The 13,460-nt window shown below is 40.5% G+C and overlaps 1 protein-coding gene across 2 annotated transcripts in view; it reads left to right on the top strand.

Annotated features, from left to right (window-relative positions):
* Positions 1–13,460, top strand: part of myo6a (myosin VIa) — a 177,766-nt gene that overhangs the window by 83,245 nt on the left and 81,061 nt on the right. For both annotated transcript variants that reach the window (XM_017697703.2, XM_037538156.1), the window contains exons 13-14: positions 4,940–5,097; positions 8,090–8,181. In XM_017697703.2, the coding sequence (XP_017553192.2) occupies positions 4,940–5,097; positions 8,090–8,181 (250 nt within the window). The remainder of the gene's footprint in view (positions 1–4,939; positions 5,098–8,089; positions 8,182–13,460) is intronic.

Below are 13,460 nucleotides of genomic sequence, written 5' to 3'. Positions count from 1 at the left end.
ACATACGCACTTAAAGATGCTTCCTCAATGGTTCTTTAGTAAAGGCAATGGTTCTATTCAGAACCTGGAGTTCTTTATAGAATAATTTCATGCTTAAATGATTTTTTGCATGTGAAATGGTTCTTTACATTGAAGGAAAATGTGTTGGATATGGTTGTAATAGAACCTTTTTGAAAATGGCTCTATTTAGCACCAAAAAGGGTTCTACTTAAGGGTTATGAAGAACCCTTTTTCATGCTACATAGAACTATTTTTCAGTCTCCTGGTGTGTTTCACCAGGCAAAGAACCCTTTTGAGAATGCAGATGATTCCGTGTAGAACTCAATCATCATCATCATCATTAATCACTTAGTCCAGATAGGGAGTGTAGAGTATCCCAGACAACCCTGTCCCCTGCAACATACTCCAGCTCATTCTGACGGATTCTAAGCCGCTCCCAGGCCAACTTGGAGATATAATTCCACTGGTGGTTCCTAGGACAAACCCAGAGTCTCTTCTCAGTTGATTGTACCTGGTAAAACCCCACTGGGAGGTGTCAAGGGGGCATCCTGATCAGACGCCCAAACCACCTTACCTGGCTGAGTTGACTGGAGTCCTTATACTATCCAGTAGAGTGTAGCCTCCCACCATGCGAAGAAAGCTCATAGCAAGTAACTCCAGTGAGTGCTGGAGGCATCTATGTGAAAAGAATAAAAGGACATCATCATCTGCAAAAAGCCTAGACTACTCCTTGACACCCCGTCCATGAATATTACAAACAGAAGTGGAGACAAAGCACGACCTTGGCAGAGTCCAACACTGACACTGAATGAGCTTGACATAACGGCGAGTATACAAATGCAACCCTCACTCCAGGAGTACAGAGATTGAATGATGGAGTAGTAGCTCTGGCACCCCATACTCCCAGAGGACCTCCCACAAGATATTGCGGGGAACACAGCCGTATGCCCTCTCCAAGTCCATGAAACACTTGTAGACTGGATGGGCAAACTCCCATGCCCCCTCAACAATCTGCGAGAGGGTAAAAAGCTGCTCCATTGTTCATGATAGTTTTCAGTTTGTGAGCTTTTTGTCTAAAATCCTATTTTATGGCAGAACAGTTCAGTCTAATGTTAAATAGTCATAAGAATAGCCCTTTTTCCTGATTTACCACTATTGCACCCTCATCAAAATATAATAAAAAAATCACACAGAAGGCCACCCCGGGGTAGACTAAAAGGCCAGAAATGTCCTTAGGTGCATATAGGTAGCATTGTCCTGCAGCCAAACACCACCAGTCCAGATAGCCTCATAGCTACAATACAGAGGGGCCACCGCAGCCAGTCACGGAGCTGTGATGTAGCATCACTTACGCTGCCTCGTAGCTGCAGAATAGCCCTACTTACACAGCTGACAACACCACCGGTTGAGGTAGCCTCATAAGTGCTATGCAGAGTCACCCAAGTGGCCAGTCCAGGCAGTCCGTAGCTGTGATATAGTGGCGAACAGGCAGCCAGTCCAGGCAGCTTCATAGCTACGATACAGCGTCACTCAGGCAGCAGTACATCACTCACGTGGCCGGCACACGCTACATCATAGCTGCAATGTAGCGTCACTCGAACACCATGGCCAAGAAGCCAGCATTTTGAAAAATCTGTGAAATTGCCCTTTAAAACAAGTCTCAAAATAAGCGAAATAATACAATATCCCATCAACAATCTCAAAATGAGGTGAAATATTAGATTTAAGATGATTTCATTTGCCATACTAGCATTATTTGTCAGTGTAGTTTTCCACTGAAGCTAAGAAACTAATATAGCTAATCAAGGCTTCTGCTCACAAACTGCACGCTTGAATCATGAGCCTCCCCTCAGATTGTTAAGCAGTTTATGTGGCTTACTTGTATGTGGAAACAACTTGTGTGCATTAGCTTTCGTTTCTCGTAGCTAGATTAGCCTTAAAGCTCAGTTGCAAACTAGCCTTGTAGCTCAATTGCAGCTAAAATAGCTAAAAACAGTAGCAGCCATTTGGAATCCTGAATTTTGTCTGTTATCTTTTTTATAGATAAGTTTGGCACACAATGTCAAAGTCTTTTCGAGGTGTAGGAAGCATAATCTCAGGCAAGTCTTGATGATCTAGGCAGCTAACACGATGCTAACATGGCTGCAAGCTTCCATTACTTTTTTAGCTGCATTAGCCTCTTAGCTTAAGTAGGAAAGAAGCAAATCAAACTTGAGCTGATTGACTAAACTGAGCTGATTGACTACATTTGGGGGGGAATGATAGGCGTTTGTCTTTTTTTTTTCTCCCCAGCTGAACTGGAAGTTTTGCAGCTTGGCAGTTTACAAGATTTACTTGCTACCTCGCTGACGCTGACTTTTCCTCTCACTTTTGTTCTCTTGTGCAGTTTATCCCTCTCTCTGTCTTTATTTCCCTTTCTGAATGACATCTATAGCTTAGACAGTGGGGTGTGTGTATAGGCGAGGAGGATCTACTGAGTGGAGAACACTTGGGCCAAGGGACTTTATCTCTCTTTTGGCAGTTTTATTGGATGATGTTTCTGCTTCTCTCTTTCGTTTAGTCCTAAATGGGTAATAATAATAGACGTTTGCAGAGTGAATGTGTTGATGAATGGAGCTGCAGGTAAAGCTTGGCTTGGAGTGTAGGGATGCATTCGTATCTAGTTATTTATTTATTTATTTTATTACCGTGTTAATTTTTGTGTCTTTTGCCCAGTAAACCTTTTGTTACCTTGTAACAAAAATACACATCTGGGGAGAACTTGTGAAACCTTAGTCCTGGCTTGTGGCAAAATCCACCCCAAACATGGGTGCATCCCTCTAAAACCCACCCCCAAATTCTGCTAATCTGTCATCAATAACACAAGCAAAACAAGCACATGCCTTCACCAGCGTTTGTATTGGTTTTGATATTTGTTCCCACCCAACTGTGTCTACATTCCCACCAACATTTAGCCCAACATTTTCACATGGTTGTTTCCAGACGTTTTCTTAGTAGCTAGGGCTCCTTCTATGATGCTACCAAGCTGGGAGGTTGAAGACTAGAGAAACACGAAGATCCACCATATTTATTTGAACTGCTGCCTACACCGTGTCACTGGACTGCTCAGCATGCTTGTATGAGATTGCTAACTGCTAATTCTGTTACACTGGCCATCCCCATCAAGTGGGGATGAGGCTGATTATACTTGGTTGGACTCCCGACCTTGATTGGATGGCTGTTGCATCTCTGGCGTGGCACCACTTGGAAGCCCAGCTGATGTCTCATGTATCTATTGATGCTAATACTGATACATTTAGCCCAAATTTCATTTCTTATTTTTCCCCATTTATTTTTTCACCTTGCCCCTTGCAGTTACAAGGGTAGTGGTTGAAATCTTCCTCTATGAAATGAAACCCTTAAATAAAGAGCATTACTTCATTAAAAGGCTAGTAGTGTTGCTCTGTAGGCAACCCTGCCAGTCTGCAGTGATGGCAGAGGAGGGTAAAGTTCATCAACCTGGGCTTTAGTTGAATTTAGGGCATCATATGCCTCTGAAAAGGGGGATGTGATTATTATTTATTATTGCCCATTCCATATTCTTCTGTGATATGAAGCTGTAGTCAGCTATTTCCAGCTTCTTGGTAGAATTTTCCCGTTCCACCCTAAATGGCCTGAATATAACTGCTGCATCATTTAAGGTAGAATGGGAACATTTGAACAAGAAGCTGGCGAGTAGCTGACTGAGAATAGCTGTGAGAAAAATTTAGCCAACTAGCTCCCAAGACATCAGCATACAAATATTGATTTTTTTTATGCTTGTTATGAATAAAAGGACCATGAAAGGACACACTGAAACAACGTTAAACTAAGAAAATACACTGGTTATCTTAATTTTTTATCACTGAAACTACATTTGGGGGTTTCTTTGGTTGCTTGTTGCAGCCATCTCGCCGGTTTTTCCCATGACACTGTTTGGTGTGAGCCTCTGAAAAACTGGAGTGACCCCTCGTTTGGGGGTCCATGTAGCCCTAACACTTCACCCTACCCCTCTATCTCAACATAAATCGAGACACCCCACACCTAGACATGAATGCACAAAACGGAGGGGCAAGGGCTAAGCAGTAGGGGTGAGGGGTGCAATGGGATTTAGAAATGGTAACTAGATCTGTCTAGATTAGTATTACATAGTGACAATAGTAGGACATGGTACCTTAGTGGCTCTCAGTGTCAATTTTCACAGCTTTGTATAGCCTAAACGTACACAAAACGTTTATTTCTGTTTTCCAAAAATGCTTTTTCTGACTGGGTATACAGAGGTATGGTGGGTCTGGAGGCTGGTCCACCATGTGGTGGTGGTTGTGTGGGCATGCTGTATGCCAGTGGAGAGGAACACCAAAGCTAAATGCTGACCGATGTGAATGAGAACCATAGCCCAAATTAGGAGAGGGCGGGCTGGCATGAGGTGGTTGAAGCGGGTAGGTGTGGGCAAGAACAACAGTAGGTTTTACAGGCAAGTGGGCTCAGGAACGACACCGGATTTTGTGGACACAGGTGGTCATGTTATGTGATTAAAGTAGGCATTAACAATCAAACCTGTGCAGAACTCTAGCCTCAAATGACACCTGGTCAGCAGCAGTGCTGGGGTCAGTAACTGACAAGTAATAAATGGGGAATGGGAAACAGTCTGTAATTGGCCAGTGGCCAGTGATTGGACACAATGATTGGTCTTTCCTTGTGGTGAATAAAATGCACACCAGATATCATTTCCCTTCTGTAATATTACTGTAATATTACATTGCCTATAGAAGATGTAAAGCCAGCAAGACGTTTGGAATGAGCGTGATTTTGTGATGATTAAGTGTAAAAACCAGCTGACTGTTCAGACACAGTGAGCACTTCCATCTGATATCGGTGACTAATAAGGCATGTAATAAAGTATACTTTCTCTCTCCCTCAGGGTTCCTCTGAAAGTGGAGCAGGCGAATAACGCTCGGGATGCGCTGGCCAAGGCTGTGTATAGCCGCCTCTTTGATCACGTGGTCAAAAGGGTCAACCAGTGCTTTCCTTTCGATTCCTCAGCTAATTTCATCGGCGTGCTGGACATCGCCGGCTTCGGTAAGAGAGCTGCTACTCATGTTGCGTGTGTGTGTGTGTGGGAAAGTTGAAAAAGTATATGTGCCGGGTAACTTTAATAAAGTATTTTGATACAGATCACTGATTACCACTGGTGCACCAATGTATAGTGGCATTATCACAAAGCAAACTGTGACAATGTGCATCATGAAGAATGGACATTCAGTTCATTTTGGCATTGAATAAAAATGCATTATGTGACCAACAGCATTCTCAAAGAATCAGCACCAATCAACAATCCACACCACCAATCCACAACATATTTACAATCTTATTTATTTTTTATGTTTTTATTTGAATTTTGATCGCCCGCTCCTTCCTGCGTGACTGTAGCGACCACCGTGTGCTGGTGGCATGTGCTCCACATGTTTCAGCTCCCTAAAGGATTAGCTTTGCAACCCTCTTCTGTAGTCATGACAAAGACCCACTCTGGCTAGAGAGGGTGAGTCCTGCCGATTATTCTGATGTGTGTATCCTGAGTCTTTAAAAAAACATTTTACGATATATTTAAAATGTAAATATATTCAACAAAGTAAATAAATAGAAATTGTGCACTAGAATTTTGCAGAAAATGCCGTATTGTTTTCGATCCTACTTTATATTGTGATTCTAATAACTGTAGTTTCACATCAGTTACATATGTAACAGCAATGTAACTACTGATGATTTAGACAGTTACAAATGGATTACAGAAGTACAGGCTATGTAATTCCACATGTATCAATGTCTGATACATGTGTTATTACATAGGCTGCTGTAACTGTGTTGTAATAAGGTAACCTGTGTTGTAATAAGGTAACCTGTGTTGTAATAAGGTAACCTGTGTTGTAATAAGGTAACCTAATCATGTCGTATTAATGAATACCATTCTGTAGTTACACTGTACCTTCATAACAACAACACAGGAACTTTCCTTTAGTGTAGTGTAAAAGTTACACTCCAAAATAAGTCTGCAGTTTCTGTGTAGCTGATATGTAGTTACTGTGTAATAATGGAGTGGTAATATAGACACTGCTTTGGGGGTAATGCAACATATAATTAGCATCATAAAGGTTACGCTAGGATAAGGAGACGTCTGCTGTTCTGTCACATTACAGAATGGTTTAAAGTTAACTGGTTGCAGTTTCACAGCACTATCAACAGAAATGCCATCTAAATGTTAGTAAAGCTGGCAGAAGCAGTGAAAATAATGTCTTAACATACGTTATTACTTACTTCCTTTTACTAGAAAAGACTTCTGAAAAAAACTGTTGTTCCAGTCTGAATATAAATGTAACTGTTATTACCCTTGTGTAATGCACGAGAGAGAATAAGACTGTTACAACTATTGATATACACTTGTGCAATTACATGAGGCAAAACTGATGTTGATACAGATGTGTAATTACAACTAAATCATTGGTTACGTTGTTATTGCACATCTTATTCCATTGTAACTACCCAGTTATTAGAGACACTTGAAATAGTGGGACCGTGTTTTCTGTAGATGTGTTCATTTATTTTCACTTAGTAAATCAACAGAGCATATCGTTTGACTGGTGTCATGGCGTGAAGTGACACCAGTTACCCATGCCGGACTATTTATTACACAAATTACTTTATCTGTAAGTCTTACGTTTAGCAAGTATTCTGTCTCAAGGCTTCTAAGAAGACTTCAGATGCTGGGGTCAGTTTTTATTACAGGTGAAGTGCTTCAGCCTGGGTTTTAGACTCTGGACCCAAATGCAAATACAATGTGCAGAGTTCCATGTTATTATGCACTTTTCAGAGATGAGAAGATTATTTGGACCCAGTTATATCAAACCCATTAAAAAAAGGTCTAGTGGTCTGTTCTGTATCTAATCATTAAAAGGGGCGAGTTGCATCGTTGGTGCCCAGACACCTGTTTATAGACTGGCCTCCTTGTGGCTTAAGGTTCAAAGGGTTCACTTCAAGGCCTGTACTGCTTAGAAAAGTTCTGGTATTTTCCAAAACAGAGACGATATATATATATATATATATATATATATATATATATATATATATATATATATATATATATATATATATATATATATATATATATATATATATATATATATATCACTGCTGTTGAAAGAAAACTTGTATCTCCATTTTTGTCGTTTCTCAGTTTTTGAGATAATTTGAAAAAACCTTTTGCTCATTACATTGTATGTAAATTTCATGATAAATGGACCAAAAGGAACATCGCAAAATGATTTGGAAAGACGTCTGGTTCCATTGACTGACATTAACAGTAAAGTATGTTTTTCCTTCTCCTGTAAAGTTTTGTTGTTTTGGAGACGTGTGGTTTTTATATATATATATATATATATATATATATATATATATATATATATATATATATATATATATATATAAATTTTTAATTAATTAAGTGACCCTTATTAGTCCCACAATCAGTGAAACACCACATACACACTAGATATACATATGCATTCCCTTTAATCGTCATGTTTAATTATTATGTTGGAGTTTTTTGCTTTATTACATCACCGGGTGTTAAAACTTTTGCTTTGGTTGCAAGTGTGTTTGACAATGGGGTGGGTGTGTGTGTGCTCGGGTGTGTGTGTTAGTGTCCGAGACACCAAATGCGTTTTAGTTTGGAAATGCTCGGCGTGCGTCTGGTTGCTTTGTAGCCTCTCTGTTCATTTTCTCTGTGGGGCTGAAAGTGAGGCGGTGAAATAGTCTCTCAGTGTGACACACTTAGCATTCATGAGCTTCTCTCTGCTCTCAATCACTCACACGGCCTCTCACGCCGCTCTCCTTCTCCTCCTCCTTTCATTCTCCCTCTCTCATCTCTCTTTCATCTCCCTTTCATCCCCCCTCTCTCTCCTTTCTCTCTTCTCTCTTCCTTTTGCTTCTCCTTTTTTCTTCTTGCATCTCCCTTTTCTCTATTCTGTCCTCTCTATCATTCTGTCTGTCTCACTCTTGTTTTTTTTTCTTTCCTCAGAGTATTTTGAGCACAACAGTTTTGAGCAGTTCTGCATCAACTACTGTAATGAGAAGCTGCAGCAGTTCTTCAATGAGCGCATCCTCAAAGAGGTGAGTGGACACCTTGCCATTTCTCACACCTTCAGAAAACACTTCACTTTCTCCATCCTTTCCCTCCTTTCTTTCCTTCTTGCTCTCTCTCTCTTTTCCCCCCTCTCATCTCCTTCTCTGTTATGGAGATTTACCTTTACCTTTTTGCACCTGGGGCCTAGTTGTGAAGCCTCTGGGGGCCAATAAAAAAAAAAAAAAAAAAAAAATATATATATATATATATATATATATATATATATAGACTGGGAGAGCTGATCTGGGGTCAGTTTTTAAACTGTGCTCTGATGAATAAGAGAGAGTGTGAACACATCATCTGATTCCAGATCAGCTTGTTTGGTTTAATGAGGCCCTGGCTTTGCCTATAAGTTATAACAACAGAATAAAACTTGAATTTTTGCCCTTAATTGTTGCACTTTATATTTTGTAATAGCAAAAACAAGTTATAATTGTGTATTTTTCACTGAAAAAGCCAGAAAAGTTCTGGCAAAAGTGCAGAAAGTTTCAGTTGAAGGCAGATTTGTATGTAGGGTTATTATCTTGTTATTGGAAAGAGGGTGAAATACAAAAAGGAGGACAGCTATACTTTACATTTTACTGAGCCAGCAACAGGAGGTTATGGATCCAAATTCTGAGGACAATAGACTTTTGCAGGGCACTTAAACCCCACTCCCCAATGTGGCACTGCCATGCTGTGCCACTCCTAGAATGGAAAAGGCATCAAAATAACCAATTTCCATTCTAATCACATCAGGGAGGTATAATTGAAAGAGGAATTCCACTGATTTTCCTAAATGTCTGTATAGTTAGGTGGTTGAGATGGAAATAGTCATTTAGAGTGGTTTGATTTGAAATGCTTCATTTGTAGAGAAACTAATAAGTGTCTTTACAGTGGCGATGACAGGAACCAAGGGTCACCATGTCTACAACACATGCAGTCATTTTATTTAGTATCCAAAACCATCAGTGAGAAAATGTTATATGTTAATGATGGTAAAATAGTATGATCTAGAAGATTTCTTTGGGGACTATTTTGCCTTAGAACACCCTTCATATACACTATATTGCCAAAAGTATTCACTCACCCATCCAAACCATTGAATTCAGGTTTTGCTATCTCTTCCATGGCCACAGATATATAAAACTAAGCACCTAGTCCTGCAAACTGCTTCTACAAACATTCGTGAACGAATGGGTCGCTCTCAGGAGCTCGGCCCATTATTTCCAGGGAAAGGAACTCGTAATGCTTCAGCATGCGAAGAGATTTTGACCAATTCCTTGCTCCCAACTTTGTGGGAACAGTTTGGGGATGGTCCCTTCCTGTGTGCACCAGTGCACAAAGCAAAGTCCATAAAGACATGGATGAGCGATTTTGGTGTGGAAGAACTTGACTGGTCTTGAGTCCTGACCTCAACCCGATAGAACACCTTTGGGATGAATTAGAGCGGAGACTGTGAGCCAGGCCTTCTCGTCCAACATCAGTGTCTGACCTCACAAATGCGTTTCTGGAAGAATGGTCAAAATTTCCCGTAAACATACTCCTAACCCTTGTGGAAAGCCTTCCCAGAAGAGTTGAAGCTGTTATAGCTACGAAGGGTGGACCAACATCATGTTAAGCCCTATGGATTAAGAATGGGATCTCACTCAATTTCATATGCATGTGAAGGCAGACAAGCGAATACCTTTGGCTGTCTAGTGAATAAACAGGTATTCAGAGTGGTTTGATGTGAAATGCTTCATTTGTAGAGAAACCTATAGACTCTTTAGAGTGATGGTGATGGGAACCAGGGAACACCATGTCTACAAAACAAATAGTCATTTCATTTACTATCCAAAACCACCGGTAAAACTGCTTGTGTCTTCTCAGTATTTTTATTATGTTGGTGATAGTAAAGTATGAATTATAAGATCTCTTTGGGAACTGTTTTGCCTCAGAACACCCTTTATATATCCCTTCACCATGAAATTAAAATAAACCATGGGTTAAAATAAACTGATTCTAAAAAAAAAAATGTTTTTAGGCTAAAACTTTACAAAACTACTCTGACATCAGGCTGTGTATTCATAACTATTTCATGTAATGACTTCCTGTGAGGAAGCTTTTATAGGCATTAAAGATTTCAGATGTCTGGTTCCTATCATCACCACTGTGAGAAAGTATGACCCTGTACGTTTCTCTGGAATGAAGCATTTCACATCAAACCACTCTGAATGGCTTTGTTTACATCTTAACCCTTAAGTTATATAAAATTTAGAATTGGAGTTCCCCTTCAACTCAGGCCTCTTCCACACAGATTTTTCCAGATATTTCCAGCTAAAAAAAAAATTGATCCATCCTTGAGGTTGTGAACTGTTTGACAGGTCTATGACAGGTGAATGTTTCCTGGCTTAGATACATTAACAGCCTGTATTTTGTCCTGAAAGGCTTTATGTAAATATAGATGCAAATGCATGCTGTTTACATTTAGCTTGATATACAAACATTTCCAGTCGGGCAGTGCAAGGACTAGAGCCAGCTTAAATTCTCTGTGATGATGTTAGCGTGCAGTTTACATCAGACAGTTTGTGCACTTCAGTGGGCTGAGTGCCTGAGGCTAAAAATACAGCAACAAACCTTGTATGGATGACTAGTTGACTAGTCACTGACGATGTAAGAACACGTTTTTTGTTTAAGCTGAGGGGCTGGCAACGTATGTTCTTAACTAGAACAGTCTAAAAGATGGCCAACATGCTAAACAACTCCAGCATTAACATCACAGGCTTGAATTAAAGTACTCACAGTATAATTAACTGAAAAACAGCATAATCGTAGTCTTGAAATGTCACTTAAATGACTTGCATCCTTCAAATGTTCGTGTTGGTCAGAATCTCAAACGGCTCCGTACTCCCTAAATAGTGTGCTAGTTATGAAAGTTTCAGAAATTCCAGCCTTCACAGCCAAATAGTGCATCATTTATAGTGTGTGGATGTTTCCGAGTCCCAAATGACTATTTCTTAGCTATTTTAAGTGCTGTTGTGTTGCAATGTCCAGTATTCCTAAATTCCTACGTAGTGCACTATGTAGGGAGCAGGGAGCCATTTGAGATTCTGGCCCCAGTGTGAGAAGAGGGCTGCTGCTGGAATAGTGCTAGGTGGTAATTTGGTAATCAAAGAGTACTTATAAAGTTAATGTTTTTGTATTAAACAGTGCTATGATGTGATGTATATTTATTTTTATATTGAAAAAATAAAGTTCATTAAATGAGCGCAATATACAGTGATGGGCAACCAAACCTTCTCATTCAGTGGTTCATAATTGCTTAACAATACCATAATCTAAAGCAACTACATTCCTTGGTGGAATACTTTATGTTGATTATTATTAATAATAACCTACACAATTTTCCAGAAAATAATTTATTTGATCATATTTTATGTTGGCTGCCATTATATTAAAGCAATAAGCCATGGCTTGTTGCTTTAATATAATTAGTTATGTAATTATAATCATGATTTATTTAATTGTAGAAACAATGTGAAATTTGAGCTGGCAGGAATGTAATGCAGGGAGATTCGATCAAAAGAGGCCATCGATATTCTGTGGTAACTCCTTTTAGGATGAATCTGACCCAAAAAAATGACACTATATACCTTGATATATGTATAATCGCATTACATTGCATTGCATGCGATGCTGGAAGTGATCTCAATTTTCTGCCAGACACATGAAGGGGTACTGGGGGTCTGCACCCGGAAGTTGCAAACAGAAGTGGTTAAGTGATTAAGTGACCCTTATTAGTCCCACAATGGGGAAATTTCACCTCCACATGTAACCCATCCGTGAAGTGAAACACCACTCTAGTGAGCACACACACACTGACGGGGGCATTGAGCACAATTACCCGGAGCTGTGGGCAGCCCAATCCGCAGTGCCCGGGGAGCATTTGGGGGTTAGGTGTCTTGCTCAAGGACACCTCAGTCATGTGCTGTCGGCTCTGGGGATCGAACCGGAGACCTTCTGGTCACAAGGCTGGTTCCCTAACCTCCAGCCCATGACTGCCCAAAAAAGAAGTTAACCATCACGGCGGCTGTCCAGCGCCTTCCTCACCGTTCCGATGGAGGGGCATCTGGGCTTGTTCGAAACTCTGTATACTGTTTGGTTAAGATTGCTTCGTCCTACCCAGAGTTTTACAGAACATTCAGGGCGTCTTTCGAGTGAATCTCCCTGTACGATACTTGAAGATTTTTGCAAACTGTGATGTCAAAGTAATTTTTCTGACATCTGAGAAGTGGAAACAGGCAAAGTCCTCTGTAAGACAGAAGAAACTATGAGTTAATGTGGTGCTTATATCTATATTCAGCTGCCAGTTTCCTCCTGGTGAGGTCAAGTATCAGAAAAGCTGTATTTCTTTCACAGAGATTGATAGAATGAAAACATGAGTCATAGTCCTGAAATATACAACGTCATTAGCTTTAGTCATTGCCGGTGCTCAGGGGAGTTTTCTGGGCACTGTCTTGGACACCTGTCTCACGCCCATGCAGATGGCGGCTGGCCATAAGATTTTTAAATGCATTAATATATACTGACCATTCACGTTATTACTGTACTTCCACTCACTGTCCACTTTATGAGCTCCACTTAGGTTATAGGTCCACTATCTAGGTGTACACCAGACTCTAGCTGATCTGATATTGCACCATTTGTCAGCTGGCCTCTACCCTATTCACCACTGCTCAATTTCTAACCACAGGACCACTGCTGACCAGATGTTATTTGGGTGGTGGAGCATTCTCAGCACAGCAGTGACACTGACGTGGCAGTGTGTGTGACGCTGTAGTGTTTCTGGATTTAAAAATTTTTTTGGTACATCAATGTTTCTGCTAGACACGACTCAGAGCAGCTCTGTGGTCAGAAACTGACCACTGATGAAGGAGTTGAGGATGGCCGACACTAACTGTGCACAAACCAACAGTTATGGTTTCTACACTTAAAAAAAAATCACACTGGACACCAGACAGGTCTGCGGAGCTGACAAACTCAGTAATAGACAGTTTAGCAAGAGTTGGCTGTAGCCTGAAAATGGGTGGGGAAGAACAAAACTACACCTATTTTGAGGTGGTAAGAGAAAAAAAAAAAGAAAACAGCTCTGTGTTCAGGCTTTTTGGTGGGTAGATGGACCTGTGGCAGACCCGTGGCAGTCCTGTGGGGAAGAGTTCAGAGCCGACTGGGGTCATTGTCATTGAACCTGGTTAAAGAGAGAGAAAAGGAACATGGTGGCTAGTTTTAGGTAACACTAATTTGA

The sequence above is a fragment of the Pygocentrus nattereri genome, chromosome 4 (assembly GCF_015220715.1).
Source record: "Pygocentrus nattereri isolate fPygNat1 chromosome 4, fPygNat1.pri, whole genome shotgun sequence".
NCBI classification, from domain to species: Eukaryota; Metazoa; Chordata; class Actinopteri; order Characiformes; family Serrasalmidae; genus Pygocentrus; species Pygocentrus nattereri.
Note: the sequence above shows the minus strand (reverse complement) of the source record. Positions and strands in the feature narration are given on the sequence as shown.